Below are 15,728 nucleotides of genomic sequence, written 5' to 3'. Positions count from 1 at the left end.
TTCCTGTACTTTGAAAACTAAGACTCGAATTTGCCCTGATCTTTGAACTTGCTCTGATGCTCAAATGTCTCAATTTGCACTTCAAACTATCATCCACTTTCCTCTTTGACCCTTAAATTGGGGCACCTAAGTTGACCTTGTTTTATTGTTGCTGTTTATGTTTTGTTTTATTTTTTTCTTGGCACTAGGGATTAAACTCGGTGGCCCTGTACCACTGAGCTTCATCCCCAGCCCTTTCTGCTTGTTTTTTGTTTGTTTGTTTGTTTTGAGAAAGCGTCTCACCAAGTTGAACAGGCAGGACTCGAACTTGCAATCCTCCTGCTTCGGCCTCCCCACCGCTCTTGACTTGACATTTTTTTTAAATGGAAAAACCAGCCCTGCTTTCCCACCCATGCTCATTTCCGGTCTTTCAGCAGACGTCTTTTCATGTATCATTCTCTTTTCAAAACTTTTCATTAGGCCTGTGAGACCATATCCTTCCTCTTTCCCAGCTGCCCTCAAATGATCAGGTCCCCATTCACAAACAGCTGTGGGGGCTCATTAAGTTCAGTGCTTCTGGATTCTCCACTGCCCTAAAGACCTGACCCAAACTCTCAGACTGATCAGACAAGCTTTGCCTTAGGTCCCCTCCACCCCTGTGTCTCCCACGTTGGGCCCTGGCAGGAGTGCCCTGGGCCAGTGAGTGGAGTCAGTGAGGCAGGATGTCCTGCAGAAGAACCTTCCAGTCAGAACCTCCATCCACCATGTGAGTTGAAGGTCCTGCTCATGAGGCTGACTGAAGATTTTTAAGGAGCTCTGTTCCCCTCAGGGCAGATGTCAACTTCATGGCCCAGAAGGCCACAGTTCATCCACTCAGATATTCCTTCCAGATATGTTTACTGAGCCTTCTTAGGTGCCTAAGAAGGAAATGACCACAAGGGACCAAGTGGGAAGCAGAGTTAGAAATGGCCCCAGTCCTCCAGGAGCACACGGGATAGCAGGGGAGATCAGCATATCTGACCAACTGTGACAAGTGCTGTGGAGCCACCAACATGCAGGAGTCAGGGAAGGCTTCTCTGAGGTCACATTTATATCAATGGGACACAGAGAAGGAAATGGCATGGAAGACCGTGCCTGGAGCACCAGAAGAGTGTTATTGGCAGAGAACACCACTCAGGACAGAAGGGAAGGAGGAAGGTCATGCCACCTCTGGTCTCAGCCTGACCCAGCTGTCATTTCCTCACTGTAGCCATGCTCTGTCCCCACTCGCCTGTCCGGCAACCACCCAATCCTGCTGAGCGCACTGCCATTTTGCAAAGACAGTGGAAGATGAGGAGGTGGTCCCCGACTGAGGAAGCAGAGAGGGTCAAAAACTTCATAACAGATGCAGTTCTACTCTCTTGTTCCAAAGAAATAGAGGTGACTAATAGCTATTAATCTCTATGAGATGTTTGGGTCCTTGTGGGCCTTTCCTTCAGCATAAAAAGTCTCCTTGAATTATGACAGGGTTAGGAGCAGATGGGTCCATGTTTGGAACCACCCAGCCCAACCAGTGGGAGGGTCATTTGAATACCACTCTGGAAGTGACAGGGGTGACTCCTACCTAGCCCATCTTTCGAAAGTGACTCCTCTGCAATGCATTCTTCCCCCAAAAGACCAACATTTTGATATGATTGTTGATTTGTCTTGAAAAGACAGAGCAACTGATGTGCAGGAAGGGTCACTCTGTTCCAGAATTATTAAATTACGGATCAGGTTGGGAGACCTAGGGAAAAAAAGTAGTAAGGAGTGGCACTTGCTTGTTCCTGAGATGCCTCATACTCCAATGAAAGAACCCAGCAACCCAGTCTCTCCCCCTCCTCTCTTGCTCATTAAAATGAAGACAATATTCAGCAAAATACTGAATTCTTTTTTTAAAAAAATATTTTATTAGTTGTTGATGAATCTCTACTTATTTATTTGTATGCGGTGCTGAGAATGAAACTCAGTGCCTTATATGTGCTAGGCAAGCACTCTACCACTGAGCCACAACCCCAGCCCCAAAATACTGAAGTCTTAAGTTGTTTCACCCATCAAAACAAACAAAAGTCAACCCCCAAAACACAAGGCCAAACAAAAAGCAACAAAACTCAGTCAGCTGACCTCCAAGACCTCCTGTTAAGAGATACATAGCAATTTCCCTTTCTGAGAAACTATAAAGTTTTAGCATTCCGATGCTTATAATATAAGGGCATCAGAGCTGACCATTGGCTTTGCAGATGTTGTCTTGTGTTCTCTGGGAACTTACCGGGCGGCAGAGGCAAGTGCTCAGCACGTGATATCCACCCTCCCATCGAACCTTCTCAGTGACCCTGTGAACAACCGTTGCTATCTCCACCCTTCCAATATCGAAATTGAGACTCCAGAGCACTCAAGACTCTGCTCAAGGCCACAAAGGCCACACTGATAGCAAACCTCAGAGTCTCCATTCTCAAGGGAGTAGCTCATCCACTCTCCAGTCCACACCTGCGCTGGCCCTGTGACTTCTCACTCCCAAGCACCCTGTCCTGTACTCTGACTGCCAGGTTCCAGGGCCTGGATTTGAACTTTCACTTCGAGGATCTCCCTTTTTGAACCAGAATGAAACTTCCCTGAGCAAAACGGAGTCATCAAATAATGGCAGAAAGATTTCCTTTTTTTTTTTTTTTTTTTTTAAACAACTTCTTTCTGCCCCTCCAACTTACTTAGCTCCACATTTTGTACTGGGTAATGAACCCAGGGGTGCTTAACCAGTGAGCCACATCCCCAGCTCTTTTTTTTTTTTTTGGAATTTTATTTGGAGACAGGGTCTTGCTGAGTTGCTTAGGGCCTTGCTAAATTGCTGAGGCTGGCTTTGAACTCACCATCCTGCCTCAGCCTCCTGAGCAGCTGGGATGACAGGCATGCACCACGGCACCCTGCTCATCTCCTCACTTGAAGAACCACCTCAACCTGAGATGATTTGCCAAGGGTGGCTGTGGAGTAGGCACTTAGGATATGTGTCAGAACTTGAAGCTGCTGATTTCTCCAAGCCTTTCAACCTGTTAGTGCACCATTGAGGCAGGGATCTTTCAAGATGCTGGACTTAATTGGGGTAAGGGGCTAGCACAGGAAAGAAAAGCTCGGAAAATATCTTTTCTATTTCCTTTTGCATCTGGGGGAGCATAAGAATATCAATGGAATATTATATATTGTCAAGTCACACAGAGAAAACAATTGGTTGGACTGATTACTGGCCCATGCACCCTGCTCTCTGCTCCCTAACTCCAGCAGACGTCCTCCACGTCACTTCTCAGTAATTATTTAATCCAAGGAGTCGGTGATAGTGAGGTGTTTAGGAAGTCATCAGGCCACTACATTTGCCTTCCAGTGTTTTCACGGGATTTCCCATGAAAACTTGATGACACCTTTCAGATTCAGTAACCTGGGTCTATGATCCAGCGTCCATGACAGGACACCCTGCTTTTGACCTATGACTGTCTCAGCGATTTGCCAATCCCAATGTCCTCAGTACTTATTTCTTGCTTATTAATGTGACCAAATCGTTTTATATTCAGCATAACCTTGAAATTCAAATATAGCCACAAAGAGCTGTGTAGCAAGGCCTCTTCTTGGTGGCCCGTTCCTGTCCTGGAATCATAATGGAAGGGGGAGAAGGTGAATTTTGAAAATATTAACTAGCCACGTGGGCCAAGAAATAAATACCAGTAGAAGAATCAAATGCTTGTTCCTGGCTCACCCATGATACTGGACCCAGGCAAGGCATCCTGGGGGGAAATGGAAGCCTAGGTACATTGTCCCCATGAGCTTTGGCAGCCCTTCCTTGTTCCTTTTTCCATCGCCATCTGGTTAGGAGGTGGAGGAATCAGACCAAAATAAGTGGCTCATCCAGGCCGTCTTTAACCTCTAGTCTGTAATAGCTTTATTACTTTCTTCCTTACTGCATGGTGGATATATACAAACTCCTCTGCCAAGTTACATCTGATGAAGTCTCTTGGCTTCGGATATTAGCTTAAGAATTTCCATGCTCAGGGAAGCCAGGTTCCTATGCTTGGGGTGGATACTATTTGGCCAGACTGCCCCAAATGCCAGTCACTTTGGTTTTTGCTTGTTTCTGGCCATACAGAAAACACCTGGCACACTTGGTGCATTGACCAGGCTGGCTGACTTTTCTGCCATTTGTTGTAGTATTCTTTGGTAACATGTGGCAGACAAGCTCTTTCTTTAGCTGTCTGTGGGTTAACAGTTTGCTTTATTCTTTTCTTTTCCTTTTTGGTGCCAGGAATTGGACCCCAGGGTGCTTAACCACTGAGCAACATCCACAGCCCTTTTTATATTTTATTTAGAGACAGGGTCTTGCCGAGTCGCTTACGGCCTTGCTAAATTGCTGTGGGGGGCTTTGAACTCTCGATCCTCCTGCCTCAGCCTCCCCAACTGCTGGGATTATAGGCAATGTGCCACAGTGTCCAGATACTGTCCTTTAATTTTTCAACCAAGAAACAAATGCGATGGAATTTGGGGGTCAGAAATTCCATATTTCTAATAAAATTGTACAAAATCACAATACAGAATCCTTTGCATTGGATTTTCTCAGAGTGATCACAAAGAGTGTCAAATAGAGGGAAGGATCTGTTGGATTTCCCCAGGGGCTTGTCTCCATCCCACACTTTGAAATCATTCTTTTTGGAAATACTGCCATCTGGTCTGTGGCGAGTTTTTCCTTATTTGGACATCTACATCTAACCGATCCTAATGTGCCAGTGGCTGCCTGTGTGATTGAAGCTGTCTTCTACCATCACTTTTTTGGACTTCATGAACTCTTACCTTTCTCAAGATTTTCAATCAGTTTTCCATTTACCTTATATCTGTGTTGTATTGCCTAATATTTAACATTAGACCAACAGCTATTGACCAAAGACGTAGGTCTAATTGCAAGAGTAAACTAATGGATTGGGAGTGTTTGGTTAGGAACTAATTTTATAATTAGGAATTTGAGGAGGAGCCTCTGATGACTTTTGAGTCCCTGTGTGACAGGGAGCAATGAGATGGTCACTATCTGAATAAGGAGACCCTCTCCAATACTCAGCATGTCTTTATTGATTGAACAGAGAGGGTAAGAGCTTTGCCTTAGTGTCTGTATCTACAAAATGAATGTCATGACATTCAAATCCGCAAGGATACAGATCTATCTAATGTGACCTAATGTGAGCCATCTAATATAGACTGGGATAGCACTCCTTGGAGTCCATGTGTAATCGAAGGCATTGCTGTCCCAAATACCTTTCTGCCGCCATGAATGTGTCCAAAAGCAAAGCCTGCACCCTGGATAGGTGTGGTACCCTTGAGATGACATATGGAATCCAGGGAATGAATTTTTAGTTGTCTTTAATTTTCATCAAGCTAAAATTTGTAGATATAAGTCTACATAAAGCTAGTGGCTACCATATTGAAAGCACAGCTCTTCAAGATCACTTCCATAAGACTGTCTCCTGAAGATGCGGGAAGTCCATTGTGACTCCCCCCACGACCAAAGTAGGGTCCCTGAAGCCAAGAGCTTCTCGGGAACAGCAAGAACAGGTTTCCTAAGTCATTCATCTGTCCCCTTTGAATAACTGAGACAGCTCTGTTATAATACACTGAATAGTTTGGAGGCAGCTACTCTTCTATAAAAGGTACTTTCCGGGCTTTTAATTTTGTCGATCCCATACTATCACTGTCTAGAAATAAAGGTCAGACCTTTCTGACCAAGGCCCTGCTTGTCCTTTTGTGCCCAACTAAAACCAACCCTGTGCAGAGGCCAGTGTCCCAGAAACCACCAGCCCCGCGGTGGCCTGGAGCTAGGCGGAATTTAGCTCAGGGTAAAGATATGTTACAAATTAAATGTTTCAGTCGGTATGTAAAGCTGCAATAAATAGAAACTGAGTTACATCAAGGACAGAATTAAGCCTTAAGTTTAAACTCCACAGCACTGTAATTAAAACTTAGCCTGTAGCAAATCATTCACTTGAGATTAAAGGAGGGTGGAGAAGCCGAAGTTGGGATTTACCTTGCTTTCTACAATTTATAAGTCTGAGCTACCAAAAGCTAACAGCCCTGCCCCCAAGCGCAGCTCCCAATTAAAAACACAGTTTGAAAACCTTTAGGAGGCCTGAGGGGCCCCTTTAACAGAAGGCTGCCCCTTCCCCCCTGCCTCAGTCTATGAACAAATTAAAAAATATTACCTGGTCCCCTGATGGTCCCCTGAGCTGACACGGTGTTTTCATTAATACATCATTAGAGTAATGACATTGTGCTGGCATTTTGCTTTCAAAACAGCCAGCACTTCAGCCACCAAAAAAATATAGACTCAGGACCTCTGAGCACTTTGTTCCTGGGAAATATTCAGGCCCCATAAAGAAAACAAAACAAAACAAAACAAACCCAATCAAGAAAACAAGACTAACTGTAACTCATCACTTTGTAACACGTATTCTTTTGATCCCACTTCCCTGAATTCAACTCCCCACACCCAAAAATGGGTTCCTCGCAGGATGGAGGTACATCATTCTGTGTCAAAGCAGTCTGAGGACCCAAAATTGAAATCGTGCCTTTTTTCCCCCCCCTTTATTTTCTAGACTGTGAACTGTTACCTCATAGACAATAATGGGTTTATTCTGGTGTCTGAAGACTACATGCAGGTAAGTGAAGAATTTCAACCAACTCGAAATTAGCAGCTCAGAATGAGCTTGGGTTAGGGCAAACAAATTACTGTGTTAAAACTTAGCAACAGTGATCTCTAAGTAAGAGGTAATAGCAGGAGATTATAAAACCTTATTTCCATCCCTCTAAGAATGTCAGTCTACTTCCCAGCAGGCCCCAAAGAGTTTTTACCTCCTGGTGGTGGGGGGAGGTTGTTGGGGGGCAGAGCTCAGGGTCTGTTCTCTTACTCATAAAATGTTCAATTTATAGAACTCAGACTCAGAGTTGTCTGTGCCACCGAAAGAATTTTTGCCTTAAGGGTGGAAGTACCCTAAAGAGTTTGGGCAACTTTAAGGAGATTTTTTCCTTCCGATATTTTACCTACACACACACACACACACACACACACACACACACACAAACATGCCCCTGCATCGTGGTTGGATATGACTTTTGTTCTGGGTTTGCTGTCCAAAAAATCAGTCATTTAAGTTCAAGGATTAGCTTGGGTTCTTAACACTGAGGGACAAGGATCCAGAGATAGAAAAATATAGATTGTTTATTTGATGGAGCCTTGCACAGTATGAGAGCAGGAGGAAGAGGGACAGACAGTAAGCAAGCTGTGAGTCTGAGCCCAGGAATCTGCACTGCATTTGGAAGTCAGAATAATAGTTAAAGTCAACAGCACTGTAACAGAGAAAGGGGTTTTCCATTCAGACTTTCTGCCTTCAAATTTGTCCTGCAATTAGAAATTCAGTTAGCATATCAAAATAAGGTCAAATGCAGACAAATGGAGCAGTACTACATAATAAATTAATGTTAAGTTGGGCACTGTGGCACATGCCTGTAATTCCAGGGACTTGGGATGCTGAGGCAGGAGGATCAAAAGTTTGAGACTAGCCTCAGCAACTTAGTGAGGCCCTATGCAACTTAGCAAGACCCCGTCTCAAAATAAAAAATAAATAAGGACCATGGATGTGGCTCAGTGGTTAAGAGCTCCTGGGTTCAATCCCCAGTACCCACCAGCCCCTGAAAAAATTATTAGCAAGAGAGGCAGATGCTTTTCTGGTGCTAGTTGTCATCCTTTAACTAGTTTTAGGATCTGTGACACATTATTTTACCTGCATGAGCCTCCGGATAGGCTGTATAAAATGAGCATTGTTTAAAATGTAACTAATATATATCGCTATATTTGAGGATGTGAATATTTTAAAAATGAACTCTCTTTTAAATAATTTCAAATTCTTTAGGAGTCATTAGTATGATAGGTCCATTAATGCTTAACAAATAAGTGAAATGTCCTTAAGTGTGGCTCTTTAGGATCTGAGCCTAATGGTTGGTTCACTTAATAGTGACTTCAGGACACTTGAGGAATTGTGCTTCCACTTCTCTTATCCATGAGCATGTAGCAAGATTTCTACACCTTCAAGACTCAAAATGCCCACACACAATCTCCTCCAGTGCTGGACATGACTGCATATTGGACAGTTGATGGACTTTAGACAGGAGTCCCTGAAACAAGGCCAGTCTCCAAGGCAATAGAAAGACCCATCAGCCTGCGGTAATATGGCCAGCCAGCTGGGAAGGGAAACGGTGAGAAATAGAACAATCTACAGAGACTGATGTTCTGGGAGGTGAATGGCGTCTCCTGCCATATCCAGGAATGAGATATGGACCCTGAGAGAGGACCCTGGCCTTGGGAGTGCAGGAGAGGCTGAGTGGATATCTGTCAGGGGCTAGTCCTGGACTGACCAACAAATCGTTGAAACAGGAAGGCGAGCCTCTAACGAAGCCATGGCTGCAGACACCCTGCTCTCTTTGGCTGTAATAGGTCTGCAGCCTTACCCAGTGGCCTGCTAGCCTGTTCGGCCTGGGCTTGTTTGATGTTGTCTGGCTTCCTGCACCCCAATTAGGATAATTCTTCTTCATCTAACAACCACTTCCATTGACACTGGCATATTTACACACACAAAATACAAATGTCCTTCTTGCTCCTAGCAGCAGTACACGCCCACAGAGTTTGCAAGTTTCCTTCTAGTGAAAAAGGAAGTGCTTAATATTCAATCAGAGAAACTTTCCTTTTTCCTCCTCTTTGTCTTTTCTATTTTTATTTTCTTTTTAAATTTTTTCGTAGTGCTGGGGATTGAACCCAGGGCGTTATACTTGCAAGGCAAGCACTCTACCAACTGAGCTGTATCACTACCCTATCCTGACTTTTTCCAGAAGCCTCTCTCTATGCCTTCTCCCTGCCTTGTGAACTCAGGAGTGTGGTTGAAGTCACTCAACTGGTTATCAGGGAATTGGGGTTTAGTTAATACACTGCCTAAGGAAGCTGTGGGACTTTGGCTCTTGTTGTAATGGCACACACACACACACACACACACACACACACACACACCACACACGCACAAGCTATCCATCCTCAGAGTACCCAGGGTGGAGATGCAGGTTCTCCGTGCTCATCCCAGGGTGTTGGCAGAAGGTGACTGTTGCCACAAGCTTTGTTCCTCTGCAGTGCATACACCCCACCCCATGGGATACCTCCATCCCAGTAGTTCTTAAAGTTTGGAGAACACCCACGAGGGTGTTTATCCTGCAAACTTTGGAAATCTCATCCCATTCAGCAGCCAGAACTAGACTTCCAAAAGCGTCAGTCCAGCAATGACCTGAACCCAGCCCAGATGAGCGGGTAGACCATGAGGCCTTTGATTGGCCTTTCAGTCTCCACAAGGGGCTGGACAGTCTTATTCTTGATCAACACATTAACAACCCATGGACAAAATGAGAGGGTTCCCCAGAAAGTGATCTGGAGAAAGAATGGGTTCTTGATTGCAGGAAATCTACAGGGCCAAGGAAGAGCACAGCTGTATTTTTCTAAATAGGTCACCTAGGAATTATAGACAATTCTTTTTATTACTGCTTAGGAAGCCCTTTCACAGCCTTGTTCTGTCTATATGAAGTAGCATTTTAATCACAAGGGATTACATGCAGATTAATGCCTGCTCCATCCAAGGGTAATGGTGTGTGTGTGTGTGTGTGTGTGTGTGTGTGTGCACGCATGTTTTAATTTTTGCATTCCATGTGTGTTATGCAAACCCTCCCCTATGTATTGTGAAGACATTCCTATCTGCTCACTAACCCCTGTAATGTGTTATAACAACTCTTAAATAGAACCTCTGCTTTCATGTAACTATGGTCCTGAAAACCCACCTTTGGCTCCTGTCAGTTCCAGGAAACAGACTGTGTCTGTTTTCATTTCTTCTCTGCTCTTTGGGTTCATTATTTATCTACACTTCCTAGCTTGTCTTCTTTTCTTCCCCACAGACTGGAGACTTTTTTGGCGAGGTGGAGGGGGCCGTGATGAACAAATTGTTAACAATGGGCTCCTTTAAAAGGTAAGAATTTTATGGCCTCGGAGTCCCCCGAAAAAGTTTACCTAAATAAAATAAAACAAACCAAGGTCAAATAAAGCAAGCCCAGACTTGACCCCAGAGCTGGTTTCCACTTGTGTTCATGCTCCGGAAGATCTTGCTGAAATTCGATGCCTTGCGCATGAGTGTTAAGAGTCTTAGAAACTCAGCTCACAATGAGTTTCCTGTTCGCCCAGCATGGAATTTATTGGAGGCCAATATTGAAGTAGGAGTCTGTAGCTAACAGGATTCTCTCAGGCCTAAGCCAGTCTCTGGGAAGAAGTAGGAAAAGTTTCCACCTGATCCAGGAGGAGGAATGAATTATTTTTATCTCACTGACAAAGTAGGGAAGCTTTCCAGGAATCTGGAACTTGGGCAAGCAAGATATTAGGAACTTCTCGATATTGTCTTAGAAAACCAAGGGAAGGTTCTCCAAATTTTCTCCCTGTGGAGGTACATGGAAGTCACTATTGGAAGGAAACTCAGATGCTACCACATTTCATAGGTGGTAGGCCCTATTTACTGGTTTGTAAGAATTCCCTGGACCCTAAATAAAGCTCAGGTAGATCCACCTCCTCCTGGTCCCATATCCCTACTGGGCAGGCAAGCCTTTCTCTTGGAAATACCAAAACCCATGGGAAAAGCCATCACCCCCTGAAATTGAGGTGTCAGCAGGTCTCCCGGGAAGGTCAGTGCTGTCCCCAACTCCCTTGGCCTCCCAGGAAGAATGAGCCTTTGAAATGGAACTTTAATGGGCGCATTCAATGTTGTTAAATAAATATATAGGAGCAGGAAGTGCAAGGATGGACCTCCAGCTTGCCTGTGAGAGCCCTTGCACAGCGGCTGCAGGGAAAGACCAGCCCCCAGCCTATTACTCCGCTGCAGCCCAATGACTAGGAAGTGTTAGCTCAGGAAATCAGACCTTTAAGCCAGTCAGCAAGACCAACTGAGTGTTGTGCTGAAAGCAGGGAATTCAAAAATGATGACCCAGTTTTTGAAATTCCATAGCTTGTTTGCGCCAGAAAGGGAAGAAAAGCGAGAGAGAGAGAGAGAGAGAGAGAGAGAGAGAGAGAGAGAGAGAATGATCTCAAAAAACTGGCCTGTGGCCAGCCCTTCTGCAATCTCTGACACCCAGGCTTGCTCTCAGGCCTGCCTGTAGCAGATTATTTACCCTGCCCAGTTCCCTTTTAAAAATCCAAGTACAGTTTTCTTCTCTGCCAGGAACCATTGTTCTCACACTTGGAGCTCTGCTTGGACCTGGCCTTGGCTGCCCTGGGGTTGTCTATGACTTCTCCAAGCTTCCCACGGCAGCTCCCGGATGGTCTGCCAGCCAGGGAACCAGTGATTTTTCTTATCCGAAGGTGGATGTGTACATTTGTATCATGTTAACTTGTTTTCAGCTCGGTGGGAAGGAGACAAAAGATGTGGAATCATCACACACGTGTTTCTTATTTTTCAATTTCTTTAACAAACCCATTTCCCCCCACCTCCCGGCTTGGATACTGTTTTCGAACTGTTTGGTAGAAAGGAAGAGAAAGGTTGCATGGTAATGGAATTTTAGATTTCTAGTCTCTCCTTCATATGGGTTAAGTATGGTTGGCATGAATCTAGAACTTTCTTTTGTGACAAGACTAGCTGACATATTTGAGAAAAGGGAAGGGCTGGGAGCTTTACTTAATTATCACAGAAACTGCCATCATGCAGGGGTTAGTTGACAAGCCTCCTGGGTCCCCCACATTTTGAAGGTCCCCCTCCCTGGGACCAGGAAGGCAATGAGGATTTGAGTCTAGGAGTCAGACAGACAGATCAAGTCTAGGCTCTGACATTTACTAGCAGCATGACTTAGAATAAGTCAAGTTACCTCATCAAGTTTTGGTTCTCTGTGGAAAATGAAGATGGTGATAATAACAACAACTTCTGAATTTTGCTGTCAGAGGTAATGAGACAATAACATGCATAAATTTCTTTAGCACAGTGCCTGGCATACACTGGGAGCTCAATAATTGCTAGCTGCTCCTGTGGATTTTGTCATGGATCTATGCTCAGTCATGATTTTGTTTTCTGCTTAGCACCAGGTGAGGCTTCTTCTGTATTCTTATGTCCATGACATCTGGTGATAGGTCCCTACTGGTAAAGTACTGTCATCCTGGAGATGGGTCACAAAGGCCCTCACGCTGCCCCACATGCAGTGTTGCTAAGAGCACACGGTTGACAGTCTATCCCTTCCAAGGTCTATTTCAGAAACATTGAAAGGATGTAGCTGAAAGTAACTGTACTCTGAGATGGAGGTCACTCGCTGAATTAAAGTGAACCACATCCCCAAACAATGGGTACCCACAGGTTTTGGAGATGTGATTAGCTCAGGTAAAGCTTGGGATCAGTTGTTGAGTTAACATATCAGCATCTGGGACCGTGCTGACTAGCACAATATTTCTTAATTTGATCAGCTTATAATCTGTCCTAAAGAAGTGAGTTTCATACCAAAGAGCCCTCTACTCATCTTCTCCAGAAAAAAGAACTCAAAAAAGAGAACACCATCTCCCTCCATAACCTCCCAATGGTCTCTCTTCCCCTGCCCTATCTTTGCTGAGCTCTCTGTAGGGACATGGGGAAATGAGGTGACACTTGCCTATGTGGCAGTAGACCTTTTCCCTGATTGCTCTTAACTATCACAGAAACTGCCTTTTTTCTATGACCACGCAGGGACCTGATGGCTGTTCTACCAGGCAATGCCATCAGAGTGAAAGAGCATCCACTCCTGGATCTCCAGTGCCAGGTGGGGAGGGAAACCATGGATTCCTGTGAAGGCAGAAGCAAGTGGGAGAATTTTAAGATGGTCCTGCAGCATCACGTAATAGTACACAAGAGACAAAGCAGGCTACTCTCCATCAGTTAAGCTGAGTTGGGCCTGGCTCTGTGCACCCAGCTTACTTACAACCTAGCGTCTAGGCGCCAAATAAACAGCACGAGCTTCAGCAATGTGAAAGTAATGACCAAGCTGCCTCCCCTGAGCACCTGCCACATGCCAGGCTGGGTCACAGGACCCATCCTACTCTTCCAGCAACTGTGCGACAGGGAGGAATGGGACATGATAGCAGGGTCCAGTGCAAAGGAAAACTGTGAGGCCCTTGCTCAGAGAGTCTCAAGAATTTCAAGACACTGACAGCAGAACATTGAACCACGCAAGGGCTCTTCCAAGTGCCAGACTGTGTGATGATTCAGGCAGCCCACTCTGAAGCCAGCCTTGGGTATACATATACCACATAAATGTGCCCATTTTGCAGGCAGAAATAATACAGTTTAGAAAGATCTTGCCCTAAATCTCTGCATAGCAGAAACTGAGTTCCAGTACCCTGCAGTAGGAACACAGAATTTTGCCTTTCCCAGTGTTCTGTACAGTTAAGTCCTAGTGTGGAGCATCCTTCAGTTGTGTGGGACGGGTGAGATATGGCAGGTGAAGGTGTTGGTTCAGCAGTGTCTTATCTGGGTAGCAGAACTTCCAGAAGGGAGGCCAGCGGAGTGAGAAGATGGCTCAGATTTCTTTTCCCTGAAGTTGACAAATCCTGAGACCAATACCCGTCCCTGGCTTCTTCTTTGCTCATTGGATACCATTTGCCTGGTCAGCTTTGTGTGTTCTAAACAGAGGACCTCAAATATGTCTTCACTCTTACCGCTGAAAGTGGATTCGCTGAGTAGTGACTCATTAAGGGTTTTTCGTTTTAGCTGCTTTCCTTCTTCACTTTCCTTCCTGTCTAGTGAAATCCTTGCATTGATTTATTTTTCAGAATTCACACTGTATGACACTGGCTCTGACACTGTCCCTCTTGCAACGATCAGGAGAAATTCTTGTTTCCAAATCCTTTTATTATGATCCCTTTTTTCCCTATTCTTCACTGTCCCCATGATGCCAATTCAGTATAGTCAGACATCCAGGGAGAAGTGAAAACAATTGCAGCCAGTCACAGAGAAGTAATTGAGCTTCCTGATGCGACCTCTGTGATACTCTGCTTTTGAAATAAAAAATTAGGTTAAGCATCAGATTGGCAACTGTGTGGTTTGGGACAGATTTCTCAACCTGTCTGATCCCAAGTTACTTCCTGGGACCTTGGTGAATTTCCTGAGACTTATCTATAAAATATGTAAAAAATTATTTTCAAGTTGAAAATTATTGCAAACAGGAGATAATATTTGTTTTTAAGAGTTATAAAGGTCTGAGATCTTTGGGTTCAGTTTCCCATGGTGCAGAAAATGGTTACTGCACTAAAGTTACCTCTACAGTACAACATCTGAATTGGCATATGGGCCTGGATTCTATTGTGCTCTTGTATTAGCATCTCCCAGAGGGGAATTAAATTACACCTGTGCAGTGGTGCACCCCTGTAATGCCAGCTACTCAGGAGGCTGAGGCAGGAGGATCACAAATTCAAGGCCACCCTTGGGCAACATAGCTAGACCAGGTCTCAAAAAAAAGCGCTGGGGATGTAGCTCACTGGTAGAGCACTCCTGGCTTCAATCCCCAGTATCACCTGCACACATACTAAATAAATAAATAAAACACACCTGTACTCAGGCTGTACCCATGAAGATTTAAAATTGGTATGGGGAAGGAACCCAGGGATTGGCATACTTTAAAAGCTTCCATGTGATTCTCAAATGCAGCCAGCATCAAGAAAAACTAAGTTACAAGCATTCAGGTTGCAGTCTAGCTACTGTCCCCTTAGGAGTTGCCTGGGCAATTTCAACTCACTATCTTTTAGTTTCCTCTGTTGCAAAATAGGAACAAAATGTTTTCCTGTACCTGCAAGTGAGGGCAGATGGAAGCATGTGTAGCTTAGGTGTCCCCATCTTGAGGATACGCACATGCTGCAGACTGTATTCCTGAGCACAAGGGTTCAACCTCCTGCTTGGATACTTCCAAGTGTGAGTACCGGGGAGAATCCTTGCAGGGTAAAATCAGCTGATGTAGTGGATCAAAAACGGGGGGTTCATACATGACTAGTCTCTGATCCTGGACTTCTTCCTCCTTCTGTTTCATCTGTTTTCCCTCCTCTTTTTAGACTTTGAAGCAAACAAAATTGAACTGACCCCTTTCAAGTCAGAAGGGTCTCCAGTCTGGGGTTTGCTCTTTGGATTATCTTCCAGCACATGCCTCCTTCCCTTAAGGGTTGGTGGGAGGGGACCACCTCTGGAAGATGGTTTACCCTCCTGGAGACCCCAGGGGGATTCTCTGTCACCACCCATGCTAGAACACAACAGGCATAGAAATAGCAAGAACAATACTCAGTTTCTGTCTCAGGAAGGACATCCTGCTACAACAAGGTGCTCAGCAGATTGCTGGGCAAACAGCGGATCTTCTACCCTCTTCCTGCTTCATCTCTTCCCTTCTCATCTTTAAGTGACAGAACACCGCCTGAGTTCCATTGAATCAGACTCCCAGCCTGGATAGAAAGTTCCAGTTGTTTGATGAGAAGGACAAGCATGACTTTTAGGACCTTTGAGCCAGGTTGATGGAACTTGGAAATGAGTTCAATATGGCGCCCAACAAAGGTCAATGTCCTTTAGAAAACAGGTGAAGAAATAAATCCTCATGAAGGATCAAAGAATGCTATTGCTTTTATCAAATACCCAGAACTTGAGGGTTTG

General features: G+C 44.7%; 1 protein-coding gene across 2 annotated transcripts in view; it reads left to right on the top strand.

Annotated features, from left to right (window-relative positions):
• Cacna2d3 (calcium voltage-gated channel auxiliary subunit alpha2delta 3) overlaps positions 1-15,728 on the top strand; it is an 885,854-nt gene that overhangs the window by 786,836 nt on the left and 83,290 nt on the right. For both annotated transcript variants that reach the window (XM_047531971.1, XM_047531972.1), the window contains 2 exons: positions 6,612-6,674; positions 10,000-10,070. In XM_047531971.1, coding sequence (XP_047387927.1) covers positions 6,612-6,674; positions 10,000-10,070 — 134 coding nt within the window. The remainder of the gene's footprint in view (positions 1-6,611; positions 6,675-9,999; positions 10,071-15,728) is intronic.

The sequence above is a fragment of the Sciurus carolinensis genome, chromosome 17, assembly GCF_902686445.1.
Source record: "Sciurus carolinensis chromosome 17, mSciCar1.2, whole genome shotgun sequence".
Taxonomy (NCBI): Eukaryota; Metazoa; Chordata; class Mammalia; order Rodentia; family Sciuridae; genus Sciurus; species Sciurus carolinensis.
The sequence above is the reverse complement of the archived record's forward strand: the minus strand, read 5'-3'. Positions and strand labels throughout refer to the sequence as shown.